Source organism: Dufourea novaeangliae, unplaced genomic scaffold (genome assembly GCF_001272555.1).
Source record: "Dufourea novaeangliae isolate 0120121106 unplaced genomic scaffold, ASM127255v1 scaffold16, whole genome shotgun sequence".
Classification (NCBI taxonomy): domain Eukaryota; kingdom Metazoa; phylum Arthropoda; class Insecta; order Hymenoptera; family Halictidae; genus Dufourea; species Dufourea novaeangliae.
In genome coordinates, this window is record NW_015373891.1 from 3,788,474 (window position 1) to 3,815,027 (window position 26,554).

At 42.6% G+C, this 26,554-nt stretch overlaps 1 protein-coding gene across 1 annotated transcript in view; it reads right to left on the bottom strand.

The window, feature by feature from the left end:
• Positions 1 to 26,554, bottom strand: part of LOC107187797 (Down syndrome cell adhesion molecule-like protein Dscam2) — a 119,286-nt gene that overhangs the window by 17,767 nt on the left and 74,965 nt on the right. Inside the window, exons 11-17 of the mRNA XM_015575974.1 lie at positions 18,671 to 18,790; positions 14,698 to 14,877; positions 13,691 to 13,838; positions 11,833 to 12,131; positions 5,025 to 5,173; positions 4,652 to 4,806; positions 2,914 to 3,095 (exon numbers count right to left, since the gene is read on the bottom strand). Coding sequence (XP_015431460.1) covers positions 2,914 to 3,095; positions 4,652 to 4,806; positions 5,025 to 5,173; positions 11,833 to 12,131; positions 13,691 to 13,838; positions 14,698 to 14,877; positions 18,671 to 18,790 — 1,233 coding nt within the window. The remainder of the gene's footprint in view (positions 1 to 2,913; positions 3,096 to 4,651; positions 4,807 to 5,024; positions 5,174 to 11,832; positions 12,132 to 13,690; positions 13,839 to 14,697; positions 14,878 to 18,670; positions 18,791 to 26,554) is intronic.

Genomic DNA, 26,554 nt, shown 5'->3' on the forward strand with positions numbered 1-26,554 from the left:
TCCTAACATATTCAGTACCAGCCGCCTGGGGAGGGGATTTAAAGCTCTGGGGTGATTTAAATTATGAAGAACAGCTTATTAGCGTAGTTCTTATTCGACCTTAGTCAGCCACGGTACTCTACGTATACATATAAATGGTTACACAGTTAAGGTTGCATCCGGTACTGAATGTGTTAAGGAGTTCTTTCCCTGTCCTTAATACTTCTTATGCAGTTCTTAATACAGTATAAAATTTATCTAACCTGATTTTCAATAACTTTTGCAGTTTTCAGCCGAATAAGTAATAAGGGACACTTCGGCTAAAAAGGATGATTTCTCCGTTAAATTCTAAAAACAGTATCAAACAAGCACGGCAAAAATTCTTAGGTTGATCCCATAAACAATTCAGCAAAGTTACAGAAAAATCGACAATATCTAATAAATCGATTACTGAATCGTATCAGATCTGAAATAAAAATAAAATTTTCTATCCGAGTCACCGTTTTATCGAATCAATCCCGGATGCTCCTTGTATTTCTCCTATAAAAAGATACGATGTTCGTGCTCGATACCGAGGCAAATTCAGTCGAAGCGACAATTCTGAATCCGTAAAAGGTCCGGGACAGAGGGACCCTCTCTTTGCTTCTCTTCCGGTTCTCCGTGGACCGTTCGCTCGGTCGAGTGTCAAACACGCGACACACGCGTTTCCTCTCCCTCGACAAAGAGGTATCCACTTTCTCCGCGGTTTTTGCGCGAAAGAGCCTCTTCCGAAGAAGCTCGTTCGATGGATCCACGCGTCGCGGCCTCGCTGTCCCGTGTTCGTCGTGGCCGACGAAACAGGACGGAAAATGGAACGCGGTCGGGAGGCATTTCCGACGTCGAGAAAAGTATCGAGCAAATGCACAACCTCTTTCCAGAACTGGGTAACGGGCCAGTGTTTCTAGGGGAAAATATTTTGAAGCTGGATCATCCTTGCCTGACGCGCCCCCCTCTCGAGAGCTCGGGTTTGTGCAAGATGTTCGATCTTAAAAGGTACCTTTCTTTGACTATCCTTGAGGGTATGGGTTAGGTGAACATATGTAAGTTGTTCGGATGATCTTTTGTTAAAGACAGAATTAATATTGACGTAGATTTTTTTGATTCGGTACTCTGATTGCTTTGGATAAAATTGTATCACTTCAATGTATTAACCCTTGTACAAGGATTATTTTTACCCAAATCTAGGAATTGCTGTGTTTTTTGTCCAAAGGTATATTTAGTTATAGTAGTAAACAAAAAAGTTACCATTTTTGTGATACTTTATGTTTTTATTATTTAGCAACATCAACTTAAAGCCTTAATATATTGGATTCTATGTAGCTTTGAAGTCTGTTTTAGAATATACAGGGTGTGGTCGAGCGGATGGAACAACCGGGCAGGGGGTGATTCTATATGTATGTAAGAATAAATCGAAAAGAAGGAGTAGATTCTTTTCGTTTGACGCCCCGTTTTCGAGATCATTAAAATTGAGAATTTGTCTGTTCATTGCAGGGCGTTTCTACTTGTTGCAAACACGAGTACACACGTTTTAGATGAATATTCGAACACAATTTTGTCGAAAACGAGGCGTCAAACGAAAAAATGTTATTACTTTAGTTCAATTACAGTGCATTCTGTTATCAATTGTCTGAGTTTCTGTAAGTTGTTCGTTGTTAGAAGGTTTCTATGGCTATTTCCACGAGTAACAACGAGGTGAACTGAATTTATTGTGCTGACATTTTGTTACAGGCAGAATAATAATGAACTGAATACTTTATTCAATACTCTGACCGCTTTCTATAAAACACATTAATGAAATGTTAAAAAGAAATATTGTATAAGATTTATTCTAACCATCGATCGAATACAATTCAAGTTTACGAAAAGGTCAGCTTCTATTTAATTAAAAGGGAGTTTCAATTCAATCGAAAATGTATTCTCGTTCTTTCATCGATCGAATGTAAAAATATACAAACCCATTGAACACTTAATTCTCCGAAGCTCCTTTTAAAAATATCCTTCCTTTCTCTTACAATCGCGGAATAAAAAAACGGATGGAAAGAATAAACAGGTTGACAAGTTTTTCCACGCATTCGTTCGTTCCCTTCGCGCGCAGGATGGTGCAACAACTCTGCACCGACGCGGAATGTGCATGTCACTTGGAGGAACACGAATGAATGACCCTGTAAAAACTTTCTGGCATCGGGGGAGACATCATGTATAATGGAAGTAGTTTTTGTACATGGCGGGAGGGGACGCGTGGGAAGTTTAATTGTTTTAAATGGGAGCTACGTGTGTCAACGGAGCATTAATGTTTGTTGGGAGCAGACTCGACAAGTTGAAATAGCCTATTATATAACAGTTGTAAAGTCATTGCACTTCGTCTTATGAAACACACTCTAACAATATGTATAATTTTAATCTTTGTAGCATTAAAAAACCTACAACTGTCGAATTCTCACGGTACCATCGTTGTAATCACAATTCTTTCCATTCGATAACAAAAATTTTTCATTTGTCGAGTTGTAAAAAATAGTTTGTTAATAAACGTTCTGTAAGTAGACCATATAAAAGCGATTAACTGACGCGTTTCGACTCAATGATCGAACATATGCACGCTTCGACCAATTCCTGTACATAAACCGTATATACATACATACTTTAACTCTTTCGATACGGCTATATTTATGTATATTATTTTGACAAAAATTTGTGTATGTTATTTTGTTTAGTATATACTGCGAAAACCAGCAATGACTAACGTTAAAAAAGTGGATACCCAAACGGTGTACACAAAATCTCGAGATCCACTCATTTAAAATCAATGTATCGGTTAACCGAAAGATATATCATTAGATGCAATAAAACTACCATGCAAGGAAATAAAAAAAAAAACGTTACAAAATGTATGCTCACCGTCTTCGAGGGTCTGGACGGTGACTGGGTCGGATCCGGGTCCGTCGCCTTTATTATTGAACGCCTTCACCAGCACGCTGTACTGGGTGTACTTTCGGAGGCCGGTTAGCCTATAATCGTACGAACCATCCCCGTTTCCCGTGATTCCCACTCTGGTGATGTTCACCGATTGATCGTTCCCTCTGAAATAAAGCCACGACCGATGTTCCTCGAGGCGGAAAGATAAAGCGCGAGAAGGAACGGGCGCAGCGGAACTCGACGATACTTAAAGCCATCCCGTGGAAACTGGAGCGAAAAATGGTCTTCTGATTCCCGGAACTCCCTCCCCCCTTCCCTCTGATACCCGTATCTTCTCTTTCCCCACCAGTTTCCACCGATATGAAATTCTCGCTGGGCGAGAACGTAACCGGAAGTTCGATCGTACCGATCACGAAGCGGCGCGTCCCGTTTCCGCGACGTGACGCCCTGCGATTCGTCCCGAATTACCAGCCGGAAGATCAAAAAAGAATCCCGGGGGATCTGGAGACTTCGACGAATCCGATTATTCCGGCTGGAAACGCGACGTCGAAACTTCCACCGTGAGTCTGACTGCTGGGACAGTTCTCTTTCCCGACGAATATTAAAATCACTTGATCAATTCCCATTGTCTTCGTCTAAGAATTTGTTACGTTCGGATCGCCGAGTACTCCACGGAACTAATTGTTCTTAGAATCGGGGCCCTTTCGACTTACTTCCTTTATTGCGGATGCTTGCTCGCTCGTCGCATTGTTAGAGACTAATTGGAAGATCTGGAGTTCGGGATTTAGTTCTTTTGTTCTTATCAGGTGTCGCGATGTAGTAATCTATTAATTTGTAGGGAATTCAGTATTTGGTTCACTAAGATTTTTTCTACCTTGTAACACGTAGGTATGTCTGTCACTCATGTTTTGGTCTGAAGTTCAGAATTAATGTTTAGAGTATAATGTTGAATGAAATGAGTGTGATTAACACCTTGACTGCCACAGTGGAGAAGATCATATGGGGCCAGACACGCTTTACTTCGTATTTCAAATCATAAATCATTTAATACTACGCAAAACATTTGCGACGGTATTTATTTAATCCAGCCTCTTCCCGATGTACGCGTCACCCATATTTATATGACGTAGCAGTCAAAGTGTTAAGACTCGTGATGTTCGAAAAGCAAGGATTTTAACAACTACTGGTTAAATAAGTTCGTTCTGTGACAAATAAATATCTAATCCTGTGAAAATATTAAAATATATAGACATACTGAATTCAAACTACACCGCCATGTAATTAAGAAAATAAAAGATTCCACATTCTGACACCTAATATTTTATTCTCTCTTCTCAATTCAACGATGCTCCGCCTAATATTTAACTTGTATTCAAAAATATCTAACTCTCCCATAAAACTGCTCCCATTCCTCCATCGCGATCCGAATATACCACGTCTCGATACGTTCAACTCCTAACTGAATTCTGTGACAGTATACAAAAAAGCAAAAAATCATCGATCACTCGTTTCGAGAATTCGTGAACAAAGCGGGACGATTAATCGTTTTCCCCCTGCGCTCGGAAACGCGACGATCGTTCAGACCCATTGTCGCAAATCTCCGCGATAATCGTCGAATATTCGAGCCCCATCGACGAGGTTTCTGCTCCGTCGGTGAATTCTATGATACCGGAAGCGTGCTAGGAAACTATTCTAAACAGCCGTGAACGGATAACGATACCCGAGATTGGCGTAGCTGATGGTGTATCCGAGAAGTTCCCCGTTCCATAGGGATCGATCCGGTGGCTGCCAGGTGACCTTCACTTGCTGCGGTCCCAAGGGCTTCGCGGTGACGTGTCTCGGTGGTCCACCGGGTATCTCGCCGTCTGTCTGGGCCTGGATCGTTCGTGTCGTTTGTTTTCGCAGGGAAACACACGTGACCAATGGGGGAAGAAAAAAAGTTCAAGTCAGTTTACATGTGACCTGGTTCGATCAGACGCGCGTATAGCTTAACGATGAGAATACGGATAGAATGACAAGAATTTTCGTATGTTTATTGTCTTTTTTTCTTTTTTTGTTCTTTTCGAGGCATGCTGATATGTGTTGATACTGACATGAAGGATGTCGCTTGGCGCTGATGTTCCAAGGTGATTTTCCGCAAGCACTCGAAAGTGGTAGGAGGTCGCCGGTTTTAGAGGCGAGACCAGCGCGACCGTGTTGTCCCCTGCCACCGTCTTCTGCGTGTTGTGCTCATGCCACACGTCTTTCCAGCAAAAGGCAACGACAACACTTAGATGGCTTGTGTGTGCATCGCTGGTCGATTGGCTAGTCGCGGGGAATATACGACGCCGGACTTCGCGCGCGCGCGCGCGCGCGTGACACACAACGCGATTCGATCTTATCGCGACTATTTTCGAAACGGTCACTGCTATTTTCGTTTGATGCGTTTACGTTCAGTCGATTCGTTGTTTGAACATTTTCGGCTGACCCATTTTATATCGAGTCACGTGTGCATTGTAAAAATTGTTAGTGACGTTAAGCAAATATTTCTGGTGGAGAATGAAAAATTGTTACATGTTAAAGTCTTCATTGTTTGATTATTTAGTGTCCATTATAGAGCGTGTCCGATTAATTAACCTTTAGAAGGCGGGCAGGTTTTTTCATGACATTTTATATTGTTGAGTTAGGATTTTTAAAAGCATAAAATCGTAACATTTTTTCATTTGACATTTCGTTTACGAGAAAATCGACGTTAAAGGTTAGATGAATAAAATTTTATTTCATATTCTCGATTTATTTTTTCATATCAATTTGGCTTGCAATCGGGCTTGCAATTTTCGTGAACATCGCTAACAAATCTTCACATCGAATCACGTCGATTGATTATCGCGAAAGAATTTATAATAATGAACGAGTTGCAGCACAGTACTCTGTTCTCGAACATTTTCAACCTCGTCCATCGTTACGTTAAAAAAACAAGCGATTTCACGACCATAACCGTTAGATACCCTCAAGTTAGGTTATCCGACCGAAAGAAAAAATTAGTTCCTCGTTATCGTGACCCGGCCGAATAGCAGTAATCCGCCTCGAAACCGCTCGAAAAATCGACCGTACCAACCAGTTCCGTAAATCCCACAAAATAAAAATCAGACCGCTCGAGGTCCTCGTGCAGGAGGGATCGCTGGACGAAAGGGCAGAGTTCGTCGGCTCGAAGGACGGGCAACTTTGGTGAAAGCCTGCGATCAACGAAGCTCACCGCTGCCCCGCTCAAAAGCGCTCGGAGAGTTTAATCAAGTATGCCCCGCTCTGATTGAGTGAAAACTCGGTTGGCCGTGCGGTTTCCATCACCACCCATCCCCTTAACGTCTGTTAATACCATGCAGGACCTCGAACGATCAAGCGATCAACGAGTTAATTTCGTGTCTCGACGTCGAACAAAGCCAGTCAACAAAATTCTTCTAAAATCGCGACGAATCTGAATTTCCAAGATTATCCGGACAAAATCGTGGAATCCTCGCGGTTGCACGGTCGATTCGATCGAGCGGAAACGCCTCGAAGTGATCCAGGCGACACGTGAGATAACGAATTCCCGGGTCGGTGCTTGCCCTGAAAACGTGTTCGACGCGCGTTAACACCACCACCGTCGTCTGGGCTGCCTCTCCATGTGTTAAGTTCGATAATTTACCGGCGGCCGGCCGATTCGAGTCGATTAGGCGTAAATGAGGACATCCGAAGTTAACGAGGGTCTTGGCACTGGGGGGCGGCGGAGAGATGCGCAAGCACACGGCGTGCTTTCAAAGGGAACTTTCCGTGCCGCGTGAAAATAAAGCTTGGACGAGAAAAGAAGCCCCACTAGTCTTCGTGGAAAACTTCGATTTCCTCTAGAGACCGAAGCGTTCGACGCTTTCATGAAAGGTGACCACCCAACCTTCCCTTCCTCTTCAACAGGATGGAAACTGTTTTCTTTCGCAGGGCTGTTGGATGCTGAAGAAACAGGGTCATTCGACGCCGCAGTAATTAAATAACCTCGAACATAATGAGAATGGTTCCCACTGGAAGGATCTTTCGACGGCCACGAACAACAGGTCCTCGATTCGAAAGGACCGGCAAGGCTTTCGTGGAAAATTGAAAAACTTTCGTCCGATGGTATGCAGATACGAAGGCCGTGGAGGCCGAAGGAAGCTCCAGAAGAATGGGAGGGGAGGAAATTAATTTTTCCATTAAAATGTAAAAACCGACGGACGCGAATTGGTTCTCGCAATGTCGACGAAACTACTGGATTGTTTATTACTTTCGTTTTTTTCCCTTCTATCCTCTGCATAGAGCCGCCGGGAATGGGAACAAGGTTAAAAGGTATACGTTTGGAATAGAAAAAAAAACGATCGATCGAACGGGCTGGCAATAAGCTACGAATCGATCCGGGACCACGTCGAAATACATCGATCCTCATCGCCGTATTCTACGCGGGATTGATTATATATTGTTTGCTATATCGCGCTATAATTTCATTCTCCTCGATTGCCTCCGCCCGTCGACGGAGACAAGTATTGATTAAACTTGAGATCATGGCTGACAGTCCAATAATGGAGTCTTAATGCGGCCTGGTCGAGATGTTACAAATCAAACTTCTTCCGACAGGTCGGCCGCAATGAAACGGTAATTATGCTGGGAGGGGGTTGCTGGGAGGCAATTAAAATATGGAAAAAGCCCCCCTTAAACGGGGGAAGTTTACGAGTCTCGGCTGAACTTATGTATCTTGGAGTTCGACGCCCCTTCCGAGCTTACGGCGGAATAAAGGACGTTGCAAATGAATAAGATTGAGTAATTATCACGATGTAACAGGTCACTGACTTTGAAAGAATATCATGTGATTGACTGTGAATTGAAAGTGTGCGTGAATGGGTACTCGTTTAATGGTTTTTCTTTCGAAAACCATCTGTTAATAAATTTCGTTGTAGGGTAAACGCATCAAAGAATGTACACTTAAGAGATTTTGTAACTATTAAAATCGAAAGTCTTTCCAGTGATATTTCAGTTAATATTGAATGCAATAACTGTTACATGAACCGCTGTTTTTGAAGTGGTGTAAGTCAACTTTTTCTTGTTTCAAAATAATTAAAATTTTACGTTTTATCCTACGTACAATTTCGGCATCCGAACTTCTGTTCACTAATTCATAAGAAGACTTTTCGATATTTTACAAATAATAAAAAAAGGCATGAGCCTGTAATTAAAACTAGCTTAAACTCGTTTCTGTCGAAATTAATTTTATATAATTTAAAAAAAGGGACTCGTGTTAACGTTCACTACTTCCCTACCAGCCACCAAATACCTTTCTAAGAAATATTTCCAAAAATCGAAATGATTTGTCAATTAATCATCATCATAAGCCTCTCTGATCTAGTTAGACCTTCATCTCAAAGTCATGCAACATAAACCAAACGTTTCGTATAAATCACGGATTAAATACTTCCACGAGATTAACTGCACCCCGACCGAATTCTTTCCCTCCCCCGATAAAATGTTTGCGGAACCTCGGAAAGTCGCGGTAAAGTCAGCGGCTTTGCTTTCGTGAAATATGTATGCCCGGATCCGAGCTGGGTCTTCGGCTTCCAAGTTCTCTGGTACGGTCGGATGCTCCTCTCCTCAATATTGCCCTAAATATCCAAAAATCTATAAAAAACTTTTTCGTCTGCCACGCGGCGAGGAAGAATCGATTCGATGGAAGAGCTCGTCCTCCTCGAAATACCGCCCTGAACACCTGGGAAACGTAGCCCCGGCGTGCTTCGCTATCGATTAAGAAAATATTTGGTTGCCAAAGAGAATTTCGCGAAGGTTTCATTCTCGGAATTTTATGTTACCCACAGTCGACGGTGAAATGGGACGTGCCGGGAAAACGAATAAGGTAAGTAGGTCAAGACGTGGATATACATTTTCGTGGGAGTACGGTGTATTAGCAGGAGGAAGTCTGGGGATATTTTCTTTGGAAGTGATCGAGAAAAAGTCGAAGAACGTCCAGGAAGTCAAGGGACATCGAGAGGAGATACCGTAACCCCATGGATAACGCTCACGCGATGGAATAGGTCGCTATTTGAATTCCAAAGTAGTTCTCAGAGAGCCTCCTCCTTGCTACAGATGTCAAAGAAATAAATCACCTATCCTACGGTTATCAGGACCGAGTCCAAGGGAGCCGGCACGGTTTATGAATCCTTCCTTCGATCAATCTTAACCCCATTTGAAGTCTCAACAGACACCTGGACTACGTCCACGAACCACTCCGTGCCGGAAAATGTCTGAAGATCGTCGAGTTTGAGACATGTCATCGATACGGTAGAGGATCCTCTGGTAAACTAAGGAGATATCTCGTGTCTGGTGTAGCGTTGCCAAGGTTAGGCGACCTGACTACAATCCCAGGTACGCTGGCATATCTGGTTCCTACACCGTATCGTCTTTCATCTCGTTGCGAGGCACGTAGATGCCAGAAGCTGCGCGTGTAACGGGCGAGGAGGCAAGAGAATGGAGCCCAAAAGAACATCAAGAGCATCGCTGTTTCTGGCGGCTGCACGTAACAGTAATGTCACGGGCGCGACGTCAAAATAAACCAGCGTCGCGTATGTAGCCAGAGTCGCTGGAACCCTTGTAATTGCTTAAGTCCTACTCACGAAGTTCCCGTGACAGGGTGGATGGGCGACTTGGAACTTTGCTGAGCCGTGTTTCAACAGTTAATTATGGGGCGGAGAAGTAGAAAGCGAACTGCTGGATGGGATGTAAAGTAGAGGGTTAAGTCGTTTAGCCCTTCTCGTGAGCCTTCATGGCTGTCACTTTAATGACTGAATCGAAAGGTATAAGAAAATCGAATGACTGCGATCTGGCTATAAATTGGTTACATTTCTGAATTACTGGAAGTATCGTTCAAAAATATTTGAAAATTATTACTTGGAGAATTTGGAAATTGCTATTTGGGGTATGTTCTATTAGCACTTCAAAATTAGTAATGGGAATGTGTAGAAGTAGTATTAGGGAATTAATATTTGGAGAGTTTGGAAATTTGAGATACTGAGGATCTCAGGTATTTACGTGCCTTCATTATTCTGCAGAGGTACGAACGGATACTGGGTCTAGTGTCCAAGCCAAGTAAGCATATAATTGGACATCGAGGAACTCAAATAATTGCATCTTCAAAATTTCAAAGTTATTCACAAATTCCAATATCTATTCCCAAGAGTAATTATATAAATGATCAAGTACCGAAGTACCGAATACATGGATGTTCAGGTATCTAACCAGGTGCATGGTTCAGCTACAGCCTATAGAACTTTAGAATGGGATCTATTTAGGTTTGTCAAAGTTTGTTCATGTACCAACGAAATGGTTCATCGATCTTTTAAATTAGATACTCATGAAGTCTACAATTGAAGACACAAATTTCTCACAGACGGAAAGTCTTCTTGCTAAACTTTATAATATTTCGTGCAGGACATCTTGCACATGTTAATCCGAAAGGATAACGTTTCCATAGTGGCTACTGTGCCCAAACATACGTCCAATGCTATTATGGAAGACACACGATTCTAAATTCGCCGGCCGTGTTTCACCGCCCGTAAAAATAGTCCACCGTTTTCTCTTACAATATTTGTTCTAGCTCCGAAACGTATTCTCTGGTAGTTCCGTTGTTCGTTCCATGGAGAGACATTGGTGTTCTGAACGCGGGCGAGGAACGTCAACGAGTGCACTATGAATATGCGTATCTAGTGAAAATGAATTTAATCTTCTCTACGTGGGTCCCAACGCGAACGAGGCCCCTGACACTACGTAACGATCTCGAAATGAAACCCACAGACGTGACTGCGATCCGTGAAACGATATACTCTGCACAATACGCATATGTTACTGCTATTAATCGGAGTCACGGTGCGGTGGCACGCTCCCGAAGACACGGTGTTCTGTCTCGAGGCAGGTCCAACGTCATCAGGAAGCTTCGTGGTCACTGATCTATTTTTCGATTCTCGTGTCGATCACATTTATATTATTCACTGTGATAGAATCCGTATGTTCTTTACGAAATTCTTGATGCGGTATACTCGTCATAAGCTCGCGATTTGCCACTGCTCGGTGGTAAATTAATACCTTGGACTTCGTTGGTAGATGGTGTCAGTTTTTCTTAGAATATGTATATGTAATATCACTATATACAATCTTACTATACACTAATGTATGAAATTGAGGGAGAGATCTCATTGACAAGGAAAGGCGCCCAGGTGTAACGTTGACTTTTTAATGAGGTTTAGCAGAGTGGTAGTAAAATTCATTGTGAAATTATTGCAGATCTCAAAAGGAACTGTTCAGGGAATAATGGTATCATTACTAGATAATTTTGGTTATGTTTAAATCCAACGATCACATGTAATTTTCAGTAACTCGAAACGTATTTCTGTACTGATTACAATGTAGTCTAAATCCAACGATCACATGTAATTTTCAGTAACTCGAAACGTATTTCTGTACTGATTACAATGTTCTGTTGTGATTCCATAACAACCACGTAATAACAATAACATCAATAACAAGGCAATCAAGATGGTGCAAGAAATCACACCATCCTCGACAATACCAAGTGCCTTAACATCAATACTCAACAATGCACATCCCCCATCCCGACCATCGTGTTATATGAATCCATCAAGTTACCATCACCATCTAAGAAAGACTCTCACCAAAGGAAAAGTCCAAGATAAAAGTACCTCTACAAAATAGACGACAAGAAACTTCCTGGGACTCGTGACACAAACATCCCCCCTCTAAGGGGGTGATGTCTGACCGACAGATCGGTTCCTGGATCGATAATCGCGCCAGTTACCCAATACATCGCGGTTCGGTCGGTGTACTGAATGTCCCGGACAAAGCGAATCTGCTGGAACGTACCTTGAGCCTCCTTGTACTGGACGATGTAGTTGGTGATGGGCGAGCTGGCGTGGGCTGGATCCTGCTCGCTGGACGGGGACGACCAGGCGAGCAGCAGCGATCGGCTGCCTTGCTCGGCTACGTGCAAATTCCGTGGGAAATTCGGTGGCTCCTGGACCAGCAGGTGAATCGCCGCCCTGGCATGGCCGTATGCGTTCGACGCGACGCACACGTAGTCTCCGCGGTCGACGTTGTTCGCCTGGACGATACGCAGCTCGGACATCAAACGGCCGGACAGCTTCTGGTTGTCTATCGTGTACCTTGATCGAAGAAGAAACGGAAGCGAGTTCGATCGATACGTAGGCAACAGCAGGTGATACGTGATGGATGGAGGGGCTCGAGGCGGATTCTGTCCCGTTTTTTGGTCCCCCATCCCCACCCGCTCCAGATAGACCAGCGCGCGAACAACGCAGTGGATCCGCCGGATTTGATAGATATTTGACGAGGCCTCGCCGGGAAATTATTGATGAACGCCGACACACCGACGGAGTAATTTTGCGTGAGGTGAAGTTGCCGGGAAATGGAGCCACGGATGGAACTCGTGGAGGAGGGGAAGAACTTGTCGAATCTAACGTATTAGGTCGCGAACTTCTTGGGGACTGTATTGACGGATCTGACTATTATTTTTGATTGAATATGTACAGTGATTTTCAGTATTGTCAATTGAAAAGTTAAGTTCACAATCAGAAATATGTACCGAGGAATACTGTATGATGCCGAATCGTGAATTCATGAAATGTCTGAATCGATTAACGTTATCCGGTCTGGTGTTTATTTCATTCCCTTTTCTTCAGATGTATCTGCTGCGATTGCATAAAATCTACAGTTTACAATTCTTTCGATTAATGCATCAAAATTGTTGAGAACGTTCTGCAAAGGAAGTATTCGAATTTCACAGTCGACATTTAGGGTAAGAATTATTCGTACCCCCAGAGCGTAGTATATTACTCACGTAGTCTATCCTCAAGCGACTGTCGATCTAATTAACGTTAGAGCTACTTCTCGTAGCTCGTCAGAATGACGGTTTTCAGATTTCTGTTTTATTGTTACTGCAGCCATAAAGGTCCTTTCGTCGGAATTTGTGTTCACCTCCAAGTTATTATATATTCCATATTATACTATATTACATCATATGATACATAGACTAATATACATTACAAGTTAATTTAGTATATGGGTGAGTCATGTAAATCGATCCCCTCGAATATCTTTCTCTCACAAAAATCAATATTCAAATTAACATCGTATTACTAACACCACTTCATAATTTTGAAATTAATCTAAAACTAATGGTTCTTCAGCATAAATAGCTTAATCCGTTTTTTATAGGAAATGACCAGCTACATTGGCTATAATGCATTAAAACAAATATAATTCCATTTAAAAAAAAACAAATTTGATCTGTACATATCCTCTATGCCTCCAGTTACAAAAAAACTACCCAGATCAAATTATTCTTCCCTTGAAACCATTCAACTTTCATCTGAATAATTTTTCAGTGTTATCAACAGTTTCGAATACATTCGAAGAGATTAATTTAAACGACTCACCCTGTATATTCAAAAGCGGGCGGTTCTCCTGTTAACACGTTCCAATTCAATTTTTAAATCACATCTGCAACTTCCACAGATTTGAGCTACTCATTCATTTTTCACCCCGGAGCTCAGTACGTTAGTCAGTCAGTCAGTCTGTCTCAAGCGACTTCCGACGTAATTAACATGTACCCGATAACAGATCGAAGTGTCAGTCTCACCGATAGAGCCAGCCTTGTAGCACGTTGGAATAGGTGGAAGGGGGTTTGATTAATTTCGATACAAACCTAACATCGTAGGTGGGATCGACTCTGCTGTCACGCGCACGCCAGCTCAGATCAAGAGGAGCGTCACCTTCGGCCTCGCAGCGCAGCGTCACGCTCTCTCCTCGTCGCACCGACTCCTGTCGGGTTTTCACCGATACCTGAGGGCCCGCTGTTCCCAGGAATCACGCATTAATTCCGGCCAATGCGTTCCGAATTCGCAGAAACGCCCACCGGAGAACGATCTTACGATTCTCAGCGCGTCGTATCGTCATCAACGACTGCATTGCCGCCCCCTCGGAGTACTGAGACTTTCAAAATTTTAGCAAATAATCTTTAACATTTTATTCTGTGAAGTTTTAATTACTGAAACTGAAACACTGCTTCGTATGACGTCAAACATAAAGAAGAAATGATAATTTACTCGACCGTATGAAATTCAGTTGTGCAGTGATTATTGTCATTCTTGGATATCAGCCGCATAATTTCTATAACTTCCTGAGAACTATTTCTTCCTTTAAGTAACGGGTAAAGATACTAGAAAGAATACTAGGCAAAAGACGATTTTCTGTCCTTCGACTGTAGGCAATAGAATAAATTAAAAAAATATCATTGCAATATTATATCAAACGGAACTCAAATTGTATATGGTCCTCTTTCGTTCAGGTTAACATACTAGACTAATATTACGTTCATTTATGCGCTACGTGAATGTCCGCAGAAAGTTCTTAAGGAATTCCAGCAGCACTCCAATTCATCCTTTCCCTGGCAAATGATTCATAAGGTGGATCAACCGGCCGAAAAGTACGTGTTCCAGTGAGGCACGCAGACCATCCACGATCGCTCTACCGACGGGCGTTTCCCAGCACGGGAGGGGCTGGCGAACAGAAATTCGGCCAGAAAACGAAGAATTCCGGACCAGCCGCCGGTCGTGGTCGGAATTCCAAGTCCGCGAGAGGCTGTCGCTCTCTGACACAGTTCCAGCCAGCCGGCCGGGCGGACGGTAACTCCGTGTTGCGTGAATATTTTACCATGGACTGTTAGCCGAATGAGCTTGCTGAGGCCGGGCCCGATGCCGTTGCTCGCCTGGCATAGATAGAACCCGGAATGGTCCCTGGATACCCGTGGGATCACCAAAGACCCGTTCTCGGCAACCCCTGCTCCCTCTGTGCCGCTGTATCCCAGCTCTCTGTAGTCGCCCGGTGTCTCACCTGAATGTTCGAACCGGACGGTCCATTATTCGCCGAAAGCGAACCCGGTCGCGATAATTCGTGTGTTTGTGTTCCGGTTATCAACGTGGCTCGCGATAGTGGATAGATGAGCGTTTGGAGGAACCGGAAATAGTCGGGGATGAAGAAGTCTATAGCGATATGGATGAACAGTTGGATACAGTGGAATAGTTAGACTTTGATTCGAAAAAGTGTGGTTTAGTGTCTTTATTCCCAGACACGGAGCCTCTGTTTTTGACGAAATCTTACTCTTATAGGAGATGCACTATCTTGTAGAGGCCTAAACGAGATAAATGAAGTAAGAATTATTTTTTCTCAGGTAATTCTTGAGTAAAGTATTGGAATCAATGTCCTTACATTTCACGCAATGGAGTAACTAAAAATTTAAACGAAATAAATCTGTCACTGGGTAGACAGCTTTAAATAATTAAACAGACTGAACCCATTTCACACCATTTTGAGTCTCGTAGCGAAAGTAGATCGAAGTCTTCACGGCAGAAAATTGTATTCGAAGATTCCGTTGCGAGGAATATTGACACGCGGAATGGGAACTGCGGATGGTCGGTAAAATGTAAGCAAATATTTAACTATGCCAACAGGCACGTATAAGCAAAGAACGAGAAGCTCGAGAATCTATCCAGATTCCGTAAAGTAAATACGGAAGAAGTCCTCCGAATTGTTGTCTCTTCTCCCCATGTGCACTCTAACGCTTCATTCGTGAAATAAATAGCACTTAAGCTCGCGGAACATAGTTACTCGAGGAGAGAGCTTCGATTCGTCTCCATAAAACACATCTTTAAAATCCTTTCCCTGTAACGCACGCTACGGAACTGACGTCGCTGCGAGTGTACACTTTTCGACGAAGTAGAATATTCCAAAGAACAACGAGTCCCGTTGAATTTCCCCGTCTCCGGAATTGTAACTCCCGTCGCTGTCTGCGCGCGAAAGAGCCTCGTGTCACGGAACGCGCGTTTATGACGTTAAATTTTCTCCGGGTATTAGAGTATCGGTCGGAATTCACGGTGTCGTGTTTCCCCTTTCTCGACGAGGGAGCGTAGCCGCGCGCGTTCGGCAGATCAACGTCCCGCGACATTCTTTCCGATACAATAAACAGCAGGAAACGGGTGAACGTTCCAAAGAAAACTCGGTGTTGCGTGAAAAGATACAATGCTCGTGGAAATGCAGTTGTGTTCCGCGGGATCGTATTATGATACTACTAACAATCGATGCTTTCTCGATGCGTGATCAACTTTAGAAGAGGGGAAGCCTATTTGTTTGGATCCAGAGGGGTCACTTATTTTTTGTGTTATAACACCATAACAAAAATGGGAACTTAAAAATATAAAAAGGCATGAAAAAACCTGCCTGTCCTTTAAAGGAGAATATTAGGAAAGAACTTTTCTCGGTTATTAAACACATCTAGCGTGAATGTAAACACGCGACTGCATTTACACATTTGTTGGAATAAAGATGATCGAAGTATCGTTTACACATAGCAAATGTGTGACGAACTTGTGCACAGCGCCATTATACAAATTAGTGTAGAGAACGTAAAGCAATTTTAATAATGTACGTGTAAGAATTTAACAACAATATCTCAAAACACTGTATATATAAGTGACAAGTGAATAAAAATTCTTGGAAAATGGAGATCGATCTAAACAGATTAAAATTAATAATCGCTTCAAGTAATACCATTACATTACGAGTAAACATAAAGCTCCTCAAGTTCCATATATACAAAGAACCAAAAAGGAGATTACAAATTTACCAAATCTGAAAGAAATTCGAAAGTTACGTTAACCAACTGAAAATACGAAATATTTTCATCTCGTCCGGTACATCGGAATCCGAGGAATGTACCCGGGTAATAAACGACGAAGAAAAAAATGTCATCGCTCAAGTGAAAGAGTTGGGCGATCGGAACAAGAGGAAGAATTTCTCGGATCGGGGCGATATAATGTTCACGATCAACGAACCGATGAAACTAATTAGTTTCGGCGCGCACCATCAAGTGAGCGGCTTATTTCAGGCTAAATGAGACCGCTGAATACGTCCCCGATCAGCGAAAATTTCTGAGGGCGTCCCTCCGCGTAAACCCTCGGTTAAGTACACCCGACAGGTGTAACTTAATGAAAACGGCGAGCGGCGGGGGATCGACGCGGGAGTCATCCAAAGTTATTGGGCTTCTTGAGCGGAATACAGAACGGGGGGAAACAAAGGAGGAAAAAGTATCCAGAAGAGGGAGGATCCGTGGGGAATGATCCTAGACCCTTACAGAGGCTACTTCTGTCTCATAATAAATATCTCGAACGGTAATGTTTCTCGGGGTAATCTTCCGTCGATTATTAACGACGAACATCTTCTCCTGGAAGAGTTTCAGGACTCTGTGACGGTTCATAGTCTGAATGGCGACAAGTTGATCCCATCAATTAACACTTTGATTGCCACAGTGAAAAAGGTCGTTTGTAACCAGACACACTTCGCTTCATTTCTGAAGTCATAAATCGACAGGAATATAACGTTTAGTTAATAGAGGCTGTTAATCTTGTTTTAAAGTATACTGTAATATTAATTTTACGCAAAAATTTTGTAACTAATTGTTTAGCATCTTTGGAATGTACTTGTCATCCATGTTTGGATGACATTGCAGTCAAAGTATTAAGCTCTCCTGGTTCCTCGCGAATGAAAAAAAATCTGCTCAGGAAAGGAGCGACGTCCCACTTGCACAAAATGAACAATGACGTCTAATAAGGATCAACCGGCAGCAGTCGCCTACGTTGAATCGACGCAGGCTCCCTCGGCAAAAGGCGACAAGCCGTCAAAGCGAAAACATCGGATCCCGGTTATTAAGCGGCACCAAGCACTTTCACGGGAAATAAACTCGAACTTGAAAACGGCAAACGCTTCAGTCGACGAATCGTCTTTCGGAATCACGCGATTCTTCAGAGTCAGGGTATGCTATGTTCGTGGAGTATGAGCATCCCGTTTCTGTGAGCCAAGATCAATAAATATGGACGATGGAGGAAATGGGAACTGAATGACGTATTTTGGAGGATAATACGAAAGAAGATAAGGTGGAGGTTTTTTGAGAGAAAAGAAAGATTGAATGGGAATCTGGATACCTGGAAGTTAGATACTGGATGATGACGAAGTTGGAACGAAGTCAATTGTATTCTCTCGTTGTCAATAACGCCAGAGTTGTTTCTTATTCTTCGTGAGGCTGAATTAAGGAAAACGTAAAATAGACTCGTGCAGAGAGATGAGGAAAAGATTGAAATAGAGTATACCGAATATACTAAATGTATCCTGATAATAATATCGATAAAGATCAATATTAACTCATACTGGGATGATAAACACAACACCTGTGGCGTCATGAGTCAGACTAGGTAAATAGCATTTATGCACACGACAGAATAAAGTTAGAGCTATCATCATATGATGTGAACTAAAATTGATTCTAACTGTCTTCCACCATTACTGCATCCAACGGCTCAAATGTCCCCTATGCCCAGTTCACATAACAATCCCTTTTAGTCCAAAAAAAACAAACCAACTCCAAAGAAGAATGAGACGAAGGAAGATAGACACACCGGGAACAGCAGAGACCATAGACTAATTGTACGTCCTTCTCCACAGTCGATGCCCGGACATGCCTGTCGTGTTTCGCGTGTTACACGGCAAGATTGGACGGCGTTTTTCCAGAGAACGGGAGCGGAGAAGGTAGTGTGTCGCAGTGGGAGGCCCACAGCTTCAAGGAGTCGTGACTTACCGATCGATTGCTTCCAAGTCACAGTCGGAATGGGGAATCCTTCGGCTTGACAGGCGATGGAGACGCCGTGACCTACAACGGCGTTCTGGTCGATAGGTTCCACCGTCCACCGCGGCGGCACTAAAAATACGATCCAATTGGCTTAAAATCCTCCGGGCCCGCCGTCGACTCGCTACGGACGAGCGTTTCATCCGTTTGGCCCCGACCTCGTACGATCCCCATCCACGAGAGGATCCCTCCCCATCGATGATTCGGGCGCGACCCCCCACGAATCGTCCTCAATTACAGCGTTCGCGCCCCATGTCCGACACACTTTTATCGTTTTACTTCCGTCCTGATCCAGGTCCGCCTCGTCCGCGAGAACGTTTTTTTTTCTGCACTGCCGACAATGCTTCGTTTCGATGGACGAAACATCTGATCCTTTCAGCCCATACGCGCGGGAAATTTTGAGCTCGTTTGGCCAAGCTGATTCTACTTGTACCAGACTCTCGCCTTCATTGTGCTCTGTACGTATGTGATTTTATGGGTGAGAATGGATGAGAAATTGTAAAATCAGTTGTGTTTGTACGGTTTGTCATGTCCGTGGAAAGAAATTTTCACGAATTCGTCGGGTGCAGACAAATCTTATTGTTAGGAAGGAAGTATTTACATAGTTCCGAATGGATAGCAATGTTCTTATGACTTCGATACAGTTGACTCAAATGGTAAAATCTAAATTTCGGTGATTCCCTGTCAGAAATATTTGTTGATAGATAGAAAATGTAATGATTGGAAACATTTACCTATATGTGTAAATGTGCATAGTTTTACGTTTTCAGTTTCCATTTGTGAGTACTCAATATCTTCGTTATACACTAAAAGTTTTACCTGGTATAAATCAAATTTTACGTAATGCTTTTAACGGTTGTCTAACAGAGTTACAGTATCAAGTTAATCCTTTTTATCAAGTTAACCTATTTTTATTTGTTCATTGCTTCAAGAAATCTTTGTGTTTTTCAATGTTATTCCTACGTGGTAATGCGAAACAACTAATTGTCTAACACATAATAAGATCGGTGGAGTAAGTGACGAGTATTGTAAGATTTCCACCCGACCAAATAAGGTTTAAACGATAGCCATTACTTCTACATACACCGAATATAATCGATTTTCTCTTGACCGTCACTCTTCTGTCGGTATGATGCAGCGTCAGCGAAAAAAATTAGAGAGAGTCCAGTCCAATATAATGAAAATATCGATCATCCAATAAGAGAATTGAATCCTTTTCAATCAAAACATGAAATATGGGACACTGATGACGAGCACACGGTACGGAGATCAATCGATCGGATCATACGTCGTTTGACGTCAACCGACTCGAAATATTTTCCGTCAGACTAATTAGCCATTGTTCTCGCGAACGTTCGGTCAGAACCGGTCAGATCGGTTAGGGCGGTTGGTTTCCGTGGACGGGGATCGTCGCGATCGGTACCGATCTACTATTTGTTCATTTACTTGTCGCTTGTGTGACTGTTGTGTTTAACGGATTACTCGTGTTGCGAAACGCATGCAATTTCCAACGGGTTTTTCGATGTACTGCATACTTACGGATCGCTAAGTGTATGCGTATGTGTGAAACAACAACGTGTGCGAGAATTGTGTGCATTTGATCAAACAGTACCGGCACACGGTACCTACGATGATGATGTGTGTATGTGTGTGTGTGTGTGTGTCTGTGTGTTGGACTACTTGAATTGACGATGTCGGTTGTATCGAGATTGGGATGAAAAAAATTATTTATACTCGTTCGTCATCCGAATGAAAAGAAACTAATTACCAGGGAGAAACTTTCGAGCAGCAATTAAAATAACGAACGTACCACTGAATTGAAACAACCGCTGAAAAGCAACAAGATCGTGCATTCTTAAACCAAGGAGGATGAAATAAAGGGACGTGCTATGGAAACGAATTTTATGGGAACGCGAATTCGGCGATGGAGAAACGTAAAAAATAATAATACGCGTTAATTAAATGGAAAAAAGACCGAATGTACGATTGTCGAATCGAGGGCCAGCATTTTATTTCGCGATAATTGTATGACGAAGAAAGTATATACCGTTTTGTTGGAGGTAAACACGTGTCTCATGCATGAATTAGTTCAGAAAATATAAGAAAACACGGGCAGGCATCATTCCAAGTAAAAAATACTCTGAATATATAGTGGTGATTGCGTTCGATGAATGAAAAACAACATCACGAACACCGCAAACCTATCTCAAATTACTGTTACTCGTGATCCAAGTACGAAGAGAAAAAACACGCAGAAACTCGAGGCACACAATAAGATGTAGTATATGATTAAATAAAACAAAATATATATATATATATATACGAGACGTTGCTTCCAACATTCTTCCATCGTCATTCCAAGTTGCTCGTTATTTGTATATAATAGATAGAAGATAAATATATATTAACCATGAGCGAGGGTCAAAGAACAAAAACTGATTACGAGAAACGTATGAACCAGAAACGTTAACTACGCGAACGCATGCTTCTTACATCTGTCACAGACATATCGGTTGCATTTGCACGAGCACAATATAATTAATCTCTTCGGTACACGAGACCGCTACAATAAATACAATCAAAAGAAGGTAGATATGATTACTCTAACTAATAAACACGCGTCGAAACGAAAAAACAGAATTATAGGAAACCAAGATTTCGAACCAAGAAGAGGTCGCACAAGGTAACGGCCGTACAACCAAAACAAAACAACAAAAAACGTGTCTAATTCTAGTTGATAATTCAGCTCGTTCAACTCTCGTGATCTACATCGAACTTCCTTTACAGATGCTTAGATGAACGTGAGGATGTATTACACAGACTGTTCCAAAGCTACACGAACTCTACATTCCACGACAGTGACAGAAAGAGAATTGTCACGGGAACATCGTTCGAAATATGTTTCAGTAAGCAGTTACAACAAGAATATGAAATACGAGGATAACAGAGAGAACGTTCGTTCCGTTTCGATTTAATCATGCAAAGGTACGAATATCATGACACTTCCAAAAAGGTAGCTAAACTAAGGAGATGATAATGATGATCTAATACAACAGTGCTTCCATCACCTTCATATTACATAATTTTATCGTATCTTTCTCACAAAACACTTCCGAATCACCCGTTTTCCGTGACATATTCTCCTCTGAACAGTCTAAAGACAATACAATAAGTCAGGATAACATTGTTTCAGCCAGAGCAACTTTGTTCCAAGTCAGAAAATGATCTATTTCGATTTTGCAGGTCTGGAAGTTGTTAAATTAAGTTCATTTGTACGTGATAATACATTTTACGCAAAAATACCCGCAGAATCGAAAGTGCTTATTTTCAGACTTTCGGATAAAGATAACCCTGATCGAGTCAAAGTTAGCCCAACTTACAGTATCAATGAAGCTCAGTCGCCTAACAGTAGGACAGTCTGGTAGCAAAAGATGAACAGATCAACGAAAATGTCAAAAGAAAACAGAACCAAGGGAACAACGGCGAGGGAGCACACTCGTTCATTCTACACCGTCTCTTCTTTATCTCCCTTCTGCGTTGCCTTACCGCGTCGTCGACGGATTAGCATTGGCCGATGCATTAACGCCGGCCGGGAAGAAACGTGACGCTTTCGGTTTAACGATCGCAACGAAAGAAACCCGTGTCCTCGGTAGCCCCGGGGACTGGTCGATCGGCATGCAATTAAAAATCAACAGAAAATGGGTTCACGGCAAGACTGCGCCTCCTAGAAAGAACCCTGGACTTCGAGGGTCAGGTTGTGTGCTATATACGGCCTAACCGGTGGTCGTGTTTTATTATTCGATCCTGTCCGAAGCCCGTTCGTCGCTTCTTCGCGCGGGTGCTGTCGCCTCTGAAGAGGATCGGAGTACAGGCGGTGAATTGTCCATGTACATTATGTAAAAATATATGTGTTTCCGTTCGCGATTGACAACTTCCGGTCGGACACCTCGAACTCGACCCAGTTCCTGGGACAAACACTATGCAGGACCGCTATGCGGACCTCCTGGAATTCGAGGAAATAGCCCCTCGAATCCGGGTAACCTGAATTCGGCTACCTGGTGCGCGAATGGTCCAGCGAGATTTGGATGACCTGGATTACTCGGATCACTCGGCTGATCGGGAGGATGGAATGATTCCATCGGACAGTTATTTTTCATTCTGTCAGCTTGGAGCTTTCACGTGATTCGGGAAAATTGTTCTGACATTTGGCTAGCTGGTCAGTGTTGATCAATAGTATGACGATATTAATAGGAATTCAAAGTTGTTTCAATCGTTTGGTTTTTTCTCTCTGATATTTGTTGAATGGGGAGTAAAATGAAGGGTTTATAGAGCTTTGTATTAGATTTATGGTCCACGGTGTTTTGCGTTTCTCCGTGTGTCCTAGTTGCATAAAGTTCACTGTCTACTGATTATATTATACAGGGACACTGCTTGTAGCTGGAAGCGTAGGGTATTAGAGGTATACCGATGTGCATACTGCGGATGCTTATGTAAATGTACAGCTACGTGGAGTAATTTTAACAGATGACAATTAAACGGGGACCCATTTAGGTTGATGAGGGTTTATTAGGCTTGAAATAAGGAAGAGTTGCAGTGAACTGTATGAAAGTTGCTACAGTAGAACCTTGATTATTGGAACTGATTGGCAGACAAAAGTGTTCGACTAACAAAAGTTTTGGATAATAGAAAAGCTTTTATCATTTAGAACTTCATATATTTTAAAGATAAATAAAATAAGTTAAATTAGAAACTTACTAACCCTCGAGGAATTTAGTATTAATTTATAAGCAAATAAAGAATCTTCTCAACTTTATCGGACGGTTATTTTTAAAATCCCTTCGCCATTTATGTCAAACAAAATAGTACCAAGAAGATGTCTACAACTTACACTACACTGTTGACTTCACAAAGGAACAGTGAGTTGGCCATTAATACACGTAACAGTCGAAACTCGAACTGAGAAACCATCGAGCACCCTATTTTTCGTCCGTACGAGAACTATCGAACGGCGATTCCCAATTTTCAAGGGATAACATTTTCCCGTTGAAGATACGCGGACCAGGCCTGTTTGCTCGTCATTTTCCCCCGATAAAAGACGTGGACGACAAAGGACGGAAAGAGCAAACAAAAAATTCTCGATAAAAGCCGCGCGTCGATCGTGAACCTGTTGCGGCAAGAAAAGATGGCGGGTCTCTGCCGATGAACGCTAGGCAGACCCCAAAGGCGAGGCGGCGCCTTTCCACTCGGGGAGGAAGGCAAACATCACGGAAATCTCGACGGAGCCTCACAGTAACGGGCTACAGTGTTTTCAGTCGCGGGGCGAAATTTGTTTCGTATTCGTGTCGCGTATTGTCTCGAAAGATCTGCGAAAGTTCGAGGCGAGGAGTTGAAACTCGACGCTTAATCATTCATGAGCTATAATAAGTGATGGAACTTTCGGAGGAATGTCAATAGTTCGAATAGTTTAAGCACAGCTCTTAAGATTTCCTGAATTTGCAGAACTTTAGCCTTTCTTCGTCGTTTAGTGATGTCTAAAGTATATTCCAAAACTTTGGCTTGTTCCTGTACTCTTTCTCATTGGTGTGGTATAGTCCAGGCACACAGAGCTGATGGTTGAAGGAGTTATGAAGACAGGGTTGTTCCAACGAATGGAAAATAGATTTCCGGACTATCGTAGTGAACTGAGGAACTATGTCGATTAACGAATACAGAGGACTCGTTAGAAATAAAATTCACTAACGATTAAACGAAGACTGGACTTGGTACATAATAACAGCTCGTCTGCGGTCGGAACATCTAATTCAACGACTTGCATTGATGGAGGAACAAGGAGTGATATGTCAGTGAGACATGTCAAATGAGATCACATATTGACTGAAACAACTGAAGCAGGTCGCTTCATTATCTGTAATGAGTTGTAATTCCACAATGAAGGTGAAAAAGTGAAATCGATCATGGGGAGACTTTAGGCTGTTAGCTGCTGCAACTGTGAAGCCAGTGTTTCGTAAATATACAGAGAAAATGACTAGAAAGAGAGAGGTAGAGAACCTACCTTTGATCTGAGGAACATCAATAGATCGATCAGCTGTGTTTGACGAAGCTATAGAATTCGCGACCTGAGAAATACGAATGACTCCCGGTTGATTTCTGTCTTGTAGAGGAGAAACGGGTTACGTGAAGGACTCCGCCAGTGGGTGTCACTGTTGAAGACAATAATAGTGAAGGTTTATATTCAGAGATTATACCGACAGGCACGTATCATTTAACATTGACGTTGCTTGGAGTTGCACAGTCCAAAAGTATAGTGGACTTAACGCAAGAAACAATGTCGATTGTATTTTCCAAGATTGCTTGCATAAAACTGTGGCTATCAATCTACTGTACACACTTTACTAAAAAGGGAAAATTGGACAATGCTTCGATACAACAACTACCAATGGCAACCATCTTCTATATCCGAATAGACATTCTATCAAAGACCCCACAACACTTACCCAATCGCCACTTGTTAAAATACTTATCAAATACCAGCAAACAAACCTCAATCATAACAGAAACCTTCTCCAATAAAAATCCGTACATTCACTGTATAAATCGCCGAATCGAATATAGTTAGTAATTCACTACACAAACACCACACGTCCTCGAACTCTGTAATCCTCCTCAGAGACTACTCTTGCCGTAGCACACATACGCAACACTACAAGATCCAGTCCTTCACTCGGTTAATAATTCATCAGAGTGTTATCCGTCCTCTAAGTACGTAATCTTCTTTCGAAATGTCTCGTCTATACACCGAGGACGTTTAATTACTGAATCCTCCGGACATAATCCTTCCACCGGTAACAGCTATCCGTTCAGAAGCAGCTCTGCAAGCTCCAAACAACACACGCACACACACAATCCTTTCTTGGGGAGGATATGAAACGTTTACAATCCCTTTCACCCAGGAGAAGTTCCCAGAGCCGGGAATGGCTTTCGAATGACGAGTCCGTACCAGTCGTTTTATAGACATCAGTACACGTGTATCCGATAAGGGAGGTAACGCGTGTCGGCGTTTATCTGAAACGCTGTCCCCGTTTCCCGTTTCAAGCTCCCACCTCAATGTTCCGCCATACCGGCTAGACGTTAAGTTGGTTCCGGGCCGCGTAGTATCGTCGTCCGATTCCAGGACAACGGGCTGTAATACCAGATATACTAGAACGACGCGCGGCCAGGCACCGGCTGCCGCGCCATAATAATGGAAAACAAATGGAAAGTCAGGTGTTTCTTATCGTTCCACCGATAACCAGTGCACGCTCGCTCCTTGGGCCGTTATCGTTCTCACCGCTAGACCACCATTGTTGCCCTTATCATTCGGAAACGTTCCGCTGATCGCACGGAAATCGCGCACCCTATTTTCCAGTCGATCGGCCCTTGTTTCGAACGGCCATCCGGTATCCCTTAACTCCACTTAGAACTCGTACGAAAACTTGGAACCAATTTTGGGCAGCGGAATCGGATTGGGTATTGCGACTGGAACGATTAGGATTGTCCTCCATTGGTGTCGGGAAGTTTAGGAGTACGGACTCTGTTCCTTGTAGTTTGTGGACTTCTGTGGACAGTCGATCTCTGTCTCTGCTTTCTCTTTTAATCTCGTTACATTTTATTTTCTTCGGTGACTTTTCGGTGATCTTTTCTGGTGTATCGTGCGTCTGATCGTGATCATAGATCGTAACAAAATATTGAGTATTGTAGGTATTTCAATCGAATAAAGACGATTCTTTTTTGAAAAATAAACATTTCCGTATCGACGCATAGATACAGCAATTTCATAGAGAATAACCTAATATATTA